The following is a 15,960-nucleotide window of genomic DNA, read 5'->3' on the forward strand; positions in this document are numbered from 1 at the left end:
AGTATACTACTACCTGTGGGCCTGTGGTATACGGCCTTTATTGTGTTGAGGTATGTTCCGTCTGCATCCAGCAAACGACTTCTCCTTTAGTTTCAGTTCGGTTCAGTTCAGTCACTCAGTCGTGTCCGACTCTTTGCGACCCCATGAATCGCAGCATGCCAGGCCTCCCTGTCCATCACCAACTCCCGTAGTTCACCCAGACTCATGTCCATCGAGTCAGTGATGCCATCCAGCCATCTCACCCTCTGTCTCCCCTTCTCCTCCGCCCTCAGCATCCAGCCGTCTCACCCTCTGTCTCCCCTTCTCCTCCTGCCCTCAGCATCCAGCCGTCTCACCCTGTCTCCACTTCTCCTCTGCCCTCAGCATCCAGCCGTCTCATCCTCTGTCCCCTTCTCCTCCGCCCTCAGCATCAGAGATCAGTATTTACTGCTCAACACAGAATTATGACCTCAGGGCCTGCTGGTTAGGAACCCACTGGTGAAGAGCCTCCGGTGCCTTTGGCAAACTGGAACACGGGCGCTCAACACCTCTCCACGGTGTCCTTTCCTGCTTGTGTCGCTTCCTTCATCCCCCTCTCAGAACCCGATTTAGAGGATGATCTAATATCATGAATTTATACCACAGTGTGAATTCTAAGAGCAAGTGTTCCTTCTTGCAAGGATTTACGCAATTAACATCTGTAATTGGGGAAAGTTCAGTTTGGAACTGGCTTTGGACTCCAGCTCCGCTGTCCTCCTCCTGCGTGGCCTGTGTGCACGCGCTCTCCAAGGGCTGCAGCGTTCTGACTGATGAGAGTGGGGCGGGGCCGGGGCGAGTGCTGTCTCTGTGGCAAAGCTGCAAGGATTAGGTTAGGCATACGCTTTCACTGTATGTATGTATGTATGTATACTGTATGTATGCATACGTTTTCACTGTATGTATGTACACTGTATGTATGTATACTGTATGCATACTATATGTATGTATACTGTATGTATGCATACATTTTCACTGTATGTATGTATGTATACTGTATGTATGTATGTATGTATACTGTGTGTATAGTGTATGTATACATACTGTATGTATGCATATGTTTTCACTATGTATGAATGTATACTGTATGTATGTATGCATACATACTGTGCGTATGTATGTATGTATACTGTATGTGTGTATGTACGTATGCATATGTTTTCACTATGTATGTATGTATACTGTATGCATGTATGTATGTATGTATACTGTGTGTATGTATACGTTTTCACTATGTATGTATGTATGTATACTGTGTATGTATACTGTATGTATGCATACATTTTCACTGTATGTATGTATACTGTATGTATGTACATATACTGTATGTATACTGTATGTGTGTATGTACATGTGTATACTGTATGTATGTATGTATGTATACTGTATGTGTGTATGTACATATGTATACTGTGTGTATGTATACTGTATGTATGTATACATACTGTATGTGTGTATGTATGTATACTGTATGTGTGTATGTATGTATACTGTATGTGTGTATGTATGTATACTGTATGTGTGTATGTATACACACTGTATGTGTGTATGTATGTATACTGTATGTATGCATACGTTTTCACTATGTATGTATGTATGTATACTGTATGTATGTATACTGTATGTATGCATACGTTTTCATTGTATGCCTACTGCATCACCAGGCATTGCTCTGGATGCTGGGAATACAGCTGTGTGCTGTGCTTATGTCTGACTCTTTGCAGCCCCATGGACCATAGCCCGCCAGGCTCCTCTGTCCATGGGATTCTCCAGGCAAGAAAACTGGAGGGGGTTGCCATGCCCTCCTCCAGGGGACTTTCCCCACCCAAGGATCAAACCCAGGTCTCCCACATTGCAGGCGGATTCTTTACCAGCTGAGCCACTAGGGAAGCCCCAGAATACTGGAGTGGGTAGTCTTTCTCTTCTCCAGGGGATCTTCCTGACCCCGGAATCAAACCCAGGTCTCCCGTATTGTAGGTGGATTCTTTTATCGTCTGAGCCACCAGAGAAGCAACATAAATATAGAGCTGACCCTGTGTCCATGGAGCTCACACGCTAACTAGAGAAAGGGAAGCATAACCAACTCAGAGAAATGCAGGATGCTGGGGGAAGAAGTGCTACGGAGAAAAGTCAAGTTTGGTGGTGGGGCGCTCAGGAGCGAAAGGTGCTCAGGAGTTGTCACTCGAGACTCCCCTGGAAAGGTGACACTTGAGCAGACGCCTGCAGGGAAGAAGGGAGTGGACCATGAGGATTTCTGGGCGGACAAAGCAGGCGGAAGGAAGGGCAAACGTCACCACTCCATGGAAGGAGACCGCTTGGAGTCTCTGAGTCAAGACAGACAGCTGGTGACTTCAGTGAGATTCTGGAAGGCTCGGCGTGCTTTTACTTGGTGAGGTGAGAATCACGGGAAGGTTTTAGGCGAAGAATGGACATCTTCTGACTTTCATTATAACAGGACCGTGTGGTACCTGGGCAGGCACCAAGGAAGGGCAGGGCCGGACCAGGGGGATCAGACGGGAGCCTCCCCAGCGAGCCAGGCAGGGGAGCAGCTGGTGGCGGCCACGGCTGGAGGACCACTGGAAAGCGTGTTCCTAGACGGGAGGAGTCTGGGTTTCTTGTGAGCATTTATTTTGAGCCGGTGAGATTGGATCTGGCTAGGCTGTGTGAGAGAGTCAAGGAGGACCTCAAGCTTTTTTGCTTTAGCAACTAGAAAAGTTGGTTTCCATTCATTGAGGGGAGGGCCCTGGGGGACCGGGCTGGGCAGGAGTGGGCAGGGCGTTTAATGATGAGCTTGCTGCGGGAGCTGACTGTTGGGTGCTCAACCGCACGTGTCAGACAGGCAGTGCAGTCTGGTTGCAAGCTCCTGACCCATGTCTGGGCTTTACATGAACGTAGGAACTCAGTCAAAAACAGGTGCATTCAGAAAATCCTCCGAATAAACACAGGTGAGAAGAGAAATCACAAATTTTGTGATTTAAAAGTGGAAATTTAAAAGTCAGTAAACTGAATAATAAAAATAGGATGTACCAAAACATGTAGGATATAGAAAAGACCATGCTTACTGGGGATAATAGTCTTAAATATATATTGGTATATTGCTGAAAATAGCTTAAAAAACACCCATGGCTGATTCATGTCCATGTATGGCAAAAACCACCATAATATTGTAAAGCAATTAGTCTCCAATTAAAAAAAATCAATAATCTATCCATTTTAAGAACTTAGGAAAAGACACAAATTAAATCCTTTCAAAAAGGAAAAGGAAAAAGATCATGAAAATGAAAGTAGAGAGCACAGACGAACGAAATAAAACATAAACATATAAAAGGAGAAACGAACACCTGTGCTTCTCCTGAAAGGTCTAATAGAATCCCCAGTAATGCTGATCAAAAGACAGAGAGCAAAAAGAGCAGTTCTAATGTCGGAAAGTTTAAAAGGGGAAAAAGGTCTACACATTTAAAAAATAAGATGGTATTATGATCTTCATGCCAAGCACTTGAAAGTATAAATAAAAGGACACATTTCTTTTAAAAAAACAAGACTTAGAGAAACGAAATGAAGCAGACAGTCTGTTAGTGCCCCAGCGCGGGGAGCAGCGACCAGGGCGGGGCTCGTGGGGGACCTCCGACTTGCTGGTGGTGCTCAGTTTCTTGACTGGGGTTATAGTTACACAAATGCTTTTCTTTGTGAATATTTATCAGTTTCCACACCTATAATTTGTGCTGTTTGTGTATGTATATTGTATAGAATTAAACATTTCTCTAAAAATTATGTAAAACAAAACAAAACAAAACAAATGAGCACTTGCACGGCACTTCAAGGCAGCTGGGTGTCCTCTCTCTAAGATCACAGAGAGTGAGCAGGAGCGGTTTTACACAGTGAACCACAGCATCCTCTGAAGGTGCCGGGAGACGCTTGTCAGCTTTCTTCTTTGAGCACAGCAGCAATGACAATGAAAACAAGAGATAACGATACCCAGGTTAGAATAGAACTATGGGGAACTTCAGTTACAGAGCGCTCGCTGGCTTTCAGATGCTGGGTATTGCTGCTTCCTGGGTAACCAGTTAGCTACGTTATTCATCATTAGCCTTGACTTACAATTTAAGGTTGAAATATTAATATGATGAGGATAATAAAATGAAAATGTTGAAACTCTGATGGACCTAAATGATCTATTTCATTGTATGAAAGCAAGGAATACCTTTCCTATTAGCTGAGAAAAGTCAGCAAACCATAGTTAATTTTATAAAACCAAAATCAAACCATAAAACAGACAAGACACTCTGAAATGATCTCTAAGTTAAGATTTATTTAAAAATGTATTTGATGCAATTTGTAATGGAAGAACAAACTATATTTAAAAGTTTTTAGATAGTATTAGTATTGAAGAGTTTTTTTCTCACACAGACAATGTATGCCTGTAGTTTTTCTGTTTATTCTTTTAAACATGCTAGGTACAAATTTTATCATTCTGTTCTGGAAAACATCCACCAACAGATACTGTGCTGCCCTTCCCAAGAGAACAGTGCTTTCCAGTAAGAGACAAGAGCATCAGACAGTGCATTTCCCTGGGGGACAGGTGGCCTGAGACACCCTGATGAAGGAACAGCGGGCGTGTCCACGCCTCCTGTCGGCCCACTCTTAGGTCTGTATGGAAGGCCCACTTATTTTTTCAAAGGTCCACAGAGAGACAGAAAAAGCCAAATTATGAATAGGCTATGTCTGCGTGTTTCTCCTGTAAAACACAGACCTGAGCTGCTAAAGCGAGGAAGACTCCTCACCCTTAGGCTGCGCGTCACCGGCGTCTCCAAGGCAGGAGCCGCCAGACACAGTGTGCTGCGATCTTTCCAAGGGCTTTTCAGCAAAAAGAATGATGCACGCATATAATATATTCCGTTATTTCTCCTCTGAAATTTTCAAGTACACATTAAAATACTTACACATTAGACTATTCAGAAAGTGCTGGTTTTGAGCAGAGTAAAATTATCTATGACATGAATATTAAAAATGTTATCTCCAATAAGATATAAAACAGTTCCTACTTTACAAATAAGTAGATATCTGAATTATAACATTAAAATGTATGTCTACACTGAAGAAGAAATACAGTATTAAAAGACTGAGACATACTTGAGATTTATTAAAATGTATGTCTACACTGAAGAAGAAATACAGTATTAAAAGACTGAGACATACTTGAGATTTATTATGCTTTTCTTTTTGGCTATATATACACTATTCCTGGATATAGTTTCACTAAGCAGATATTTTTTTCAGAGAAATAATCCTATCATTGGTGGTGAAGTATTCAGCTAAAGACTTGGCATTAGATACGGCTACTAGGGTCATGAAACAGACGCTGCAGATTTAGGAAGAGAGGCATGAACATACTGATGCAAGAAAATCAGCGTACCAAGACTTAGTACTGAGATACAGCATTTGAAAGTACAACCAGGACTTGACTAATTTAAAACTGGTCATGTTTGCTGTTTAGTTGCGAGGTCATGTCTGACTCTTTTGCAACCCCATGGACTGTCTGAAGCCCACCAGGCTCCTCTGTCAATGGGATTTCCCAGGCAAGAATACTGCAGTGGGTTGCCATTTCCTTCTCCAAGTAAAACTAGAATATGAAGTGTAATAACATTACATACTTCATTAAACATTTGTTTTGCTTGCCTTATTAGAATTTTGGGGAATTCTGGAAGAAATGATTGGAATGATTCATCTGAAATCGTGAAAAATTAGGTACTAGAATGTGGGATGTTCAAACTGATGAAGCTCTACTCCCCAAACGTTCCCACGGCAAGAAGGTACATCCACGTCTCCCCAGTGACCTTTAAGTGATAAAGTTGAGCACTGAAGTATTTACAAGTTCTCAGTAACGATTCCCAGTCTGAGAGTTTGGGAAAAGGGACCTCAGGGATTCTGTCATGCTACAGGCATAAAGGTTCATTTTACGGTAGATACCTGATAACAAATAGATAGCCAATCAACCCACTCCAGTATTCTTGCCTGGGGAATCCCCTGGACAGAGGAGCCTGGGGGGCTACAGTCCATAGGGCCATGGGGTTGTCCGCGACTCAAGTGACTTAGCATGCATGCAGATGGGCAGTCAGATTTATTCGTGAGCCTCTGCTCTCTCTCACCATTTTCTCTGACAAGTACAGCTACCCTGGTTCACTCTTGAGGGTATCAGAAAATGTTACATAAATTCAAGCGTGTGCCTAAGGTTGTTGGAAAAAGAAAAAAGGATGAAGGCAACAGAGAAATAAAAGCCAGTGCGTGTGTGCATGCTAAGTCACCTCAGTCCTGTCCGGCTTTCTGCAATCCAATGGACTAGAGCCTGCCAGGCTCCCCTGTCTGTGGGATTCTCCAGGAAGAAGACTGGAGTGGGCAGCCAAGCCCTCCTCCAGGGGATCTTCCCAACCCAGGTATCGAGCCCTCGTCTCTTATGTCTCCTGCACTGGCAGGCGGGTTCTTTACCACTAGCGCCACCTAAAGCAAGACTTAACCCCAGACATGGGCTGTTGAGAGCAACAGGAGACCTGAAAGGCCAGGCATGGCACTTCCGAATTATTAGTGAGTGAGTCTGTCTTAGTGAAAAGCTTTCAAGACATGTGCCAACTTTCCCCCTTCAAGTCATATTTCTGTCCACAAAATCTGACTTCTAAAACCGACAAATTAGCTGGTGACAATTTCTTTTAAAACTTCCTACAGGTTTCTAGTACCTGTGCACTTAAATGATGATCCAATACCCAAAGTTTCATTTTCCTTTGTCCTCACGGATTGTCTAAGCAGATTTATCCGCTGGAGGGATTTAATTTTTTTCTGGCAATCTTCTTGACAGGTTCCAGTTCAGCTGTTTGCTTTGAACACTCCCAGCAAAGGGAAGCCCTTTCTCAGAGGTAGAGCTATTCAGAAGCAGGCTGTCCCACGATGGGTCAGGTCTTCCCCCAAGGGAATCGAAATCTGCTTCCCTATGACTGATGCCCGCCCCTTCTATTTTTGTCCCATCCAGTCACCCAGAAGCCAGTCTAACACAACCCACGCCATGGACATCAAAGGACAGCTATCACATTCCTCCCAGGACCTATTTTTCCTAGTAAACATCTCCAGGGTAACTATGTATAATTCAGTGGAAAGTACATGGTCCCTGGAGGCCAAGTTCAGTAGATTCCTGGTTGCTTATTATTAGAAAACCTCTCTAAGCCTCATGTAAGTTCTCTCCTCTGTGAAAGGGAAAATCCCAGTCTTACTAGGGTATTTGGAGGACGGACGGCTTGGCTCTCGGCTGCCCAATGCAGAGCTTGAGCCAGTGGAGAAACTGCAGACTGCTAACTCTTTCCCTCCCCAGCTTACTCCTGTGTGCCCTCCTAAAAACGAAGAGCTCGGAAGTGAATGAGGCGTTGCAGGCACTGCACGACGGGCTCAGAGTTCCAGAGACTGTGCTCCTAAGAGTATCTGCTTAAGGTCTCAGGACCCTGCAGTTCCCACAGAACTGTACTCAGTCAGAAGCCCACACATTATTACTTATATGGAAACAGAGCAAGTCTCCATTTCCTGTCCTGTATCAGGACCTCGCTCTGATTTTCAATGACATGCTCCCCACTGAGCTGTTTCCGTTCCATCCTGTTGGTTTTGGCCTTTCCTCCGAGCCTGTCAGAGACACCTTTTCAGAAATGGGACTGTCGGACCTACCTGCTTTCCCTCCTTGCTTTGTTTAATCGATGCACTTCTGTCCTGCAGAAGCTGGAAATGCCCACGCTTTTTCTGAGATGTATGTTTCATAGAACAGACTGTATCGGGCTCCCGAGCAGCACAACTGCCTCATCCGAGCCCCCGGCTCCCTTGCCCATCGGCATCTCTGTTACTGAAGGGACTGCCCGGAAAGGCCCGCACGTCCCTGGCAGAGCGACAGGTATGCAGACGACTCGGGGGCTGGTGCAAAGAAGAGAAGGCCTCGCGGTCCCCACCCATTCAAAGGAGGAAATAAAGGTCAGCAGTACTGTGGCTTCACCACTGAAATGGACCAAACGCAGCCCTGGGGGGGCAGGGGCCACCGGCTGTGGCATCCTGGGTAAGATGTCCTGTGTGCCGTCCTGGCTTCAGTCCTGACAGTGTTAGGATATGCTGGGCAAGTTACCTAGTTTCTCTGCCTGCCTCTCCTATTTGGTAAAACGACAGTCATTACTTCTTGCATTGATACCAAAATAACAGCCAAGTCTCAGTGGAGAGGAAAGAAGAGAAGAAAAATAGGGGCATGGGAGGCAGGGAGGGGACCCTGGGACGTCACGGGGAAGGTGAAGGCCGAGCCTTGTTTTTTAAAGTGTTCACTCGAACCCACAACATTCAGAAGTGAAGCCAGGTCAAAGGAAAATTCTGTCTTGGTGGCCAACAGAGAGAGTGTTCTCTGGGTCTTTCCATTTCCAACGTGGAGAATGACTGCTATGCTTAGACCAGATAACCAGCAAGGACCTCCTGTAGAGCACAGGGAGCTCTGCTCAACATTCTGTGACAACCTACATGGTACAAGAACTTGCAAACGAGTAGACACGAGTATGTGGATACCTGAATCGCCTCGCTGCACACCTGAAACCAACACAATGTTGTCGACCAGCTGAGCGCCAGTCTAAGACAAAACATCTTCAGAACGGGGATGGATCTGAAGTCATTGCACGTCTGACTTACATGCAGCAGAAAGTAATGTGAAGATGCTTAAAGGGAATAATCGCATCCTAAGTGAATTCCATCACCCACCTCCTGACAAGGCTGGGCTCTCGGACTTTCTTTAGTCGTTTATGTATGACTTTTCATCAGCCCATCATTTTTATTAATGGAGAAACACACATTCTCCCTTACTGAATTTTCCTGACACGACTGTTCGGTCTCTTCGTCTAACGTGTGTACACACACCTTCGTCTGACAAGTGTGCACTTCCTGTGGGCAGCTGAGCTGTGGCGGCCCCAGGGCTCGGGGCTCCCGGCTGGCGCCCAGGCCAGCTCCTGGAGGGGCTCCCTCAGCCCAGGCCACGCCTGGATCTCCAGGCCCCGGAGCTGGCACCAGCCCATCCTGTCTCCTACTTCCACCCATTAACAGGCTGTCTGATGTTACCTTAAAACATACACCACAAAAAAAGGCAATACGAGAAAGGATGAGAAGGAACAATGAGTTGCGCGTCAAAGGTTGGGGTTAGGGAAGACACAATCATTTTTCCATTTACATACAATCAGTCCTGGGAAGTTGTCTATGCTAACAGAACAGACATGCATCCCTAGGTGTGCATCCTGAAGAATATGTATATATATATAAAAATAAGCGATAATACATACAGCTAAAAATGGATGAATACATCATACTGACCTTGGGGGGTTTAAACGGATAGTCAGGTGAAAAGGTTATGTCAAGAAAGAACACCCCGCCTTCATAGACAGATCCTGGGGGTCCCAATATAGTTGACCTCCATTCATAAATGTTGTCTCCTTTGGGTCCAGCACTGAAATAAGACATACAAATGAAATGTGCTTAGAGATGATAGAAAGCTTGGAATTGTAAAAATATCTATTTATGATAACAACAAATTGAGCCATTCCATAGAAAACACACCAAAGTTAATAGGTCAATTCCAAATGAGGATTCACTTGTCAATATCGTCAGTATTCTATAAATGAAATATGTTGGTATTACTAAGTAATACAGAACCAAGAAGTTCCGTTTTGCCATTCACAACCTCAAACCCATGAAACAAAGGATTCCAAGGACCACAGACCAGAAGCAAAATTTTTAAATTAATTTTTACTGGAGCAAAATGTTTAATAAAGCATAAAATTATTTCTGAGACCCTGAAAGGGTGGTATAAGGTCAAAGAGACAAATTTTCAAAGCTAGAAGGAACGCTAAAGAAAAAAAAAAATAGTCTAATGCTTTTGTTAACGAAAAGCACCAATGAGGGTGATGGAGATCAGGAAATGGTCATCATTCACAAGACTCAGCTCAAGCATCACATCTGAATCTTCTTTTCTCACTCCACCCGAAGACTCCCTGCTAATGTACCCAGCGCTAGGGTGGTCTGTGGAAGACAGGATGCATCATTTTGTTTTATACCTGTGCTTTGAAACTGTTTGCTTTTCCGTCCCTCTCTGGAAGTCCTCCAAGAACAGGTTCTGCCTTGTTCTTGGTACTCAGTAAGTAAGAGTTTGTCAGATGCTGCTGCTGGAATAGCAGCCAAGTGCGGGAAGTTTGGCTACCAGCGGCACACCTTGCTCCCCAGCTGCAGAGAGACTCCGGACGAGAAGAAGACCCACACGAGCCAACTGAACTGTCCCCATTCTTCCCGAGTAACAGAAGGCAAAGCGAGATTATAATTAAGCCCTCTAGTGTTCTTCCTGTCACACCGACCTCACAGTACATCAGCCAGAAATCCCCTCACACCCTGCAGCAAAGTGGGCAACCCTGTTAAGGTGCTTGAGAAGATTTTATTGCCAACAAAGATATGTCTTCTTTCATATTGTGAAATTAGTTCGTATCTACAACAATTTCATTGTTGAACAGGAGACCAAAAAAGCATGAATCATTATCTATGACAATGGAGGAAGAATACATCAATACACTAGGGAAAAGACAGCCCCTTTAATAAATGGTGTTGGAAAAACTGGACACCGACATGCAAGAATCAGACCGGACTTTCTCACACCACTTATACCATTAAACTCACAATGGATTAAAGACTTAAATGTAAGCCCCAAGCCCATAAAACTCCGAGAAGAAAACAAATGCAGTACACTCTTTGACATCTGTCTTAGCAACAATTTTGGGGATGTGTCTCTCAGGCTAGGGGAACAAATGCAAAAATGAACAAATGGGATTGCTGCTGCTGCTGCTAAGTCGCTTCAGTCGTGTCCGACTGTGTGCAACCCCATAGACAGCAGTCCACCAGGCTCCCCCATCCCTGGGATTCTCCAGGCAAGAACACTGGAGTGGGCTGCCACTTCCTTCTCCAATGCATGAAAGTGAAAAGTGAAAGTGAAGTTGCTCTACATCAAACTAAACAAAAGCTACATCAAACTAGCTTTTGCAAGTGAAGGAAACTATCTTTGAAATGAAATGGCAGCCTATTGAATGGGAGAAGGTATTTGCAAATGACAAATTCGTTAAGGGGATAATATCCAGAGAACATGAAGAACTCATACATCTCAACACAAAAAAACATACAACCTATTAAGAGGTGGGCAGGGGACCCAAACAGACATTTCTCCAAAGAAGACATCCCAAGGCCAACAAGCTCAGGAAAAGCCGCTCAACATCACTAATCACAAAATGCAAATCAAAACCACAATGGGTATCGTCTCACACCCGTCAGAGCGGCAGTCATCAGAAAGACGGCAACTAACAGGTGTTGACAAGGACGTGAAGAGAGAAAGGGAACCTTCTGCACTCCTGGTGGGAATGTGAACTGGTGCGGCCGCTGTGGAAAACTGTGGAGGCTCCTCAGAAAACTGAAAGTAGAGCTACCGCACAGTCCAGCAATTTCACTTCTGGGTATGTATCCAAAGACATGGAGACAGTGATGTGAAAAGAATATGCATCCCAGCGTTCACTGCAGCGTTGCTCACAATGGCCAAGACACAAAAGCGACCTAAGTGCCCGTCAGTAGACGAATGGATGAAGAACATGTGGCGTCGTATTTTTTATATATATATATATATGCATTACATCTATGATACACATATATACTATATCTATGACATATATGCATTATATCTATGACCTGTATATGTGCATTACATCTATGATATACATATGTATGTATTATATCTATGACACATATACACGCATTGCATTGTGTCTATGACATGGGTTTCCCTGGCGGCTCAGGCTGTAAGGAATCTGCCTGCAATGCGGGAGACCCAGGTTTGGTCCCTGGGTTGGGAAAATCCCCTGGAGAAAGGAATGGCTCTCCACTCCAGTACTCCTGCCTGGAGAATTCCATGGACAGAGAAGCCTGGTGGGCTACAGTCCATGGGGTCCCAAAGAGTCAGACACGCCTGAGCAACCAGCATTTCACTTCACTTCATCTATGGCATATATATATACATATGTTGGCCACGTAAGCAACGTTGCAGTGAACACTGGGATGCATATTCTTCTCAAATTACGGTTTTCATTTCTTTGGACACGTACCCAGAAGATGTGCATATATATAAATAATAATACAGGGGCTTCCCAGGTGGTGCTAGTGCTAAAGAACCTGCCTGCAATGCATGAGACTAAGAGACATGGGTTGGATCCCTAGGTCAGGAAGATCTCCTGGAAGAAGGCATGGTGACGCACTCCAGCGTTCCTGCCTGGAGACTTCCAAGGACACAGGCGCCTGGCGGGGTATAGAGTCCATGGGTCACAAAGAGTCGGACAGGACTGAAGCGAGTCAGTACACGGCACATGCATAATACTATTATATATCGTATAAAACAAATGTATGTATTAAATACAGAAGATATGGAATGTGTGTGTTTATATGTGTGTGTGTGTAATATTACGGGTATAGAGTCCATGGGGCCACAAAGAGTCGGACAGGACTGAAGCGAGTCAGTACACGGCACATGCATAATACTATTATATATCGTATAAAACAAATGTATGTATTAAATACAGAAGAAGATATGAATGTGTGTTTATATGTGTGTGTGTGTAATATTACGGGTATAGAGTCCATGGGGCCACAAAGAGTCGGACAGGACTGAAGCGAGTCAGTACACGGCACATGCATAATACTATTATATATCGTATAAAACAAATGTATGTATTAAATACAGAAGATATGGAATGTGTGTGTTTATATGTGTGTGTGTATAATATTACGGGTATAGAGTCCATGGGGCCACAAAGAGTCGGACAGGACTGAAGCGAGTCAGTACACGGCACATGCATAATACTATTATATATCGTATAAAACAAATGTATGTATTAAATACAGAAGATATGGAATGTGTGTGTTTATATGTGTGTGTGTGTGTATAATATTACTGAGCCATATAGACGGCAATCTCGCCGTTCGGGACAGCACAGATGACCTCGAGGGCACGACGCTGAATGAAACAGGTCGGACGCAGAAAGACAAATGCCACAGGATCTCACCGACATGCAGCATCTCGAAAACAAAACCAAAGAACACGTGTTCAGAAACAGAACAGACTCACAGATACAGAGAGCAGACAGGTGGTTGCCAAATGGGAGGAAGGGTAGAGAGAGGGGCGGATGGTTAAGCGGGACAAAACTGCAGTGACAAGATAGATGAGTCACAGGTATGAGACGCACAGAGCGGGAAATACAGCCAGTAATCGCAGAATAGTTTCGTACGGTGACAGATGAAACGACGCCTAAAAGGCATGCACCTTAACCAATTTGGGATTATTCTGGGAATGCAAGGACAGTTTAATAACAGCAGATTATTAATGTAATGTACTTAACAACACATTAAAGTAGAAAAAAATCACAATCACAATAGGTGAAGAAAAAAGCACTCAATAAATTTTAATGATAGCTATTCATGAAAAAACTCCTAGCAAATTCAGAATAGTAAGAAACTTCTTTAACTTGATAAAAAGCATATACCAGAAACCTCATAGTAACTGAATATTCAATGGTAAAATATTAAAAGCAAATGCTTTAAAAATTGAGGCTCAAGACAAAGATGCCCACTAAATCCATTTCCAATCATGACTGTACTAGAGCTCATATCCATCAAGGTATGAAAGACATAAATTGAAAAACAAAGTATTTATGGACTGGGATGGAAGAAATAAAATGGTTGGCATTTATGGTATTTATGTACACAGGAGAAAGCTACCCAAATCTATGTGCAACTTACTAAATTCAATAAAAGTTTAACATAGTAGCAGGATATAAGATAAACAGACAAAAATCAACTGCATTTCAACACACCAACAATATTAGAAAATACATTTTAAAATACTTTTTACAATAGTATTAAAAATACAAGGATCCTATGAATAGAGTTCAGGAAAAATATATAAGATTTTTATGGAGAAAGCTATAAAACATATTGAAATACACTCAAGGAAATTAAATAAATGAAGACACCAAGTTTATAGGTAGGAAGACCCATGACCCTGGGGATGTCAATTTTTCCTTGATTCAATGTAATTCTAATCAAAAGTCCAACAGATTTTTAAAAAACCAAACTGGACACATTGACTCCAGGACGCTTTTGGGACCTTAAGGAAGCTCTTTAAACTTTTCTACGCAGAATGAAAATCTGACAGATGTTGGAACTGATGGGGCTGAGAAAACAGTTTTGTCTTTGGACAACAGAGAAACTGAATTTCTACCTCACCCAGTTGACACTAGTGGTAAAAAACCTGCCTGCAAATGTAGGAGGCTTAAAGAGACGTGGGTTTGATCACCGGGTCGGGAAGACCCCCTGGAGGAGGGCAAGGCAACCCACTCCAGTATTCCTGCCTGGAGAATCCTATGCACAGAGGAGCCCGGCGGGCTGCAGTCCACGGGGTCGCTTTGAGTCAGACACGACTGAAGCGACTTGGCACGCAAACATATAAACCTCTGTTGTAGATGGATTAAGCACTTAAATGCAAAAGTCAAAAGCTTTACAGTTTGACTAAAGAGAGTGACACGGCAAGCCATAAACTGGGATCATATAAAATGGGCGAAATTCTCGTGTCCAGAATATACTTGCCTAAGTAAGTTATGAAACAGCAAAATCGTGCAGTGACAGAAGTGCCCACTGATAGAAAAAGGTGTAAATTCACCCAAAGGAACACTTCACAGCAGTGAAAACATATAAACCAACATTGAGAAACCTTAAGAATATCCTAACGAATACGAAAAGCAAGTATAAAAGGAATATGCACCAAACAACACTATTTCTACAAAGTATAAAAACAAACAAGAAAGGTAACTGGGGAGGGACAGACACTAAATGTTCCAGAGAGGCGTCTCCTGGGGACAACTGGAGGGCGGAGAGCAGAGCTCGGGAGGAGCTTCAGGGGTTCTGGGGGTGCTCTCCTTCTCAGGATGAGCTATCTGTTTACTACGAGCTTTCATAACTTCCTTAGGTATTAGACACTAACATATTCTTAGATCTGTATCAATTTTTCATATTAAGTATGCAGAAAAAGCCGACCAAGCTGCCACGTGAGAACAGGAAGTTGCAGCACTGTGTGGTCCTACCCTAGGAACTAGACATAAAACAATACTTTGTATCATTTATGGATACATATCGGTGTCTGTGCCTTCCAAGAAATGAACTGGAAAAACATACCTAAATTCAACAGGGCAGCTGTGCAAGGAACGTGGGAGAGTTGGACCAGGTGATGGGAGGAAACAGATCTGAAGAAGGGTTTAATTTTATTTCGAGGCTTTGATTTCTCTTATTTAAATACTAAAAATAAAATCACAGTTAGCCAAGTTCATTGCCAAGTACTGAAATAAAATTCCAAGGACTGGGGCCCAGCCTTCCCGCCCCATCTGACCACTGGCCTCCTCCCCTGAAGGGGGCAGTGAGGCGCAGACAGAATATTCAGGTCAGATGACAGTGAGGCTGTGCCAACACAGCATCTTGTTGCCAGACAAGCTCACTCATTCAGATAAATAATGCACATGGTTATGTCCCGAGCTATAATTAGACCCAAAGTGAACGGTAAGTTTATTAGTAGGAAGGGCTTAAAAGTAAATTATAGGTTTGTAGTTACAACATTACTTCAAGGGACATGAAGAAATTTAATTTAAAAAATATGGGCTTCCAAGGTGGCTCAGACTATAAGAATCTGTCTGCAATGCAAGAGACGAGGGTTCGATCCCTGGGTTGGGAAGATACCCTGGAGAAGGGAATGGCAACCCACTCCAGTGTTCTGGCCTGGAGAATTCCATGGACAGAGGGGCCTGGCGGGCTACAGTCCATGGGGTTGCAAAG

The 15,960-nt window shown here is 43.6% G+C and overlaps 1 protein-coding gene across 2 annotated transcripts in view; it reads right to left on the reverse strand.

Annotated features, from left to right (window-relative positions):
* UBE2E2 (ubiquitin conjugating enzyme E2 E2) overlaps nucleotides 1-15,960 on the reverse strand; it is a 372,646-nt gene that overhangs the window by 74,413 nt on the left and 282,273 nt on the right. For both annotated transcript variants that reach the window (XM_061404726.1, XM_061404727.1), the window contains one exon: nucleotides 9,376-9,508. In XM_061404726.1, the coding sequence (XP_061260710.1) occupies nucleotides 9,376-9,508 (133 nt within the window). The remainder of the gene's footprint in view (nucleotides 1-9,375; nucleotides 9,509-15,960) is intronic.

The sequence above is a fragment of the Bos javanicus genome, chromosome 27, assembly GCF_032452875.1.
Source record: "Bos javanicus breed banteng chromosome 27, ARS-OSU_banteng_1.0, whole genome shotgun sequence".
NCBI classification, from domain to species: Eukaryota; Metazoa; Chordata; class Mammalia; order Artiodactyla; family Bovidae; genus Bos; species Bos javanicus.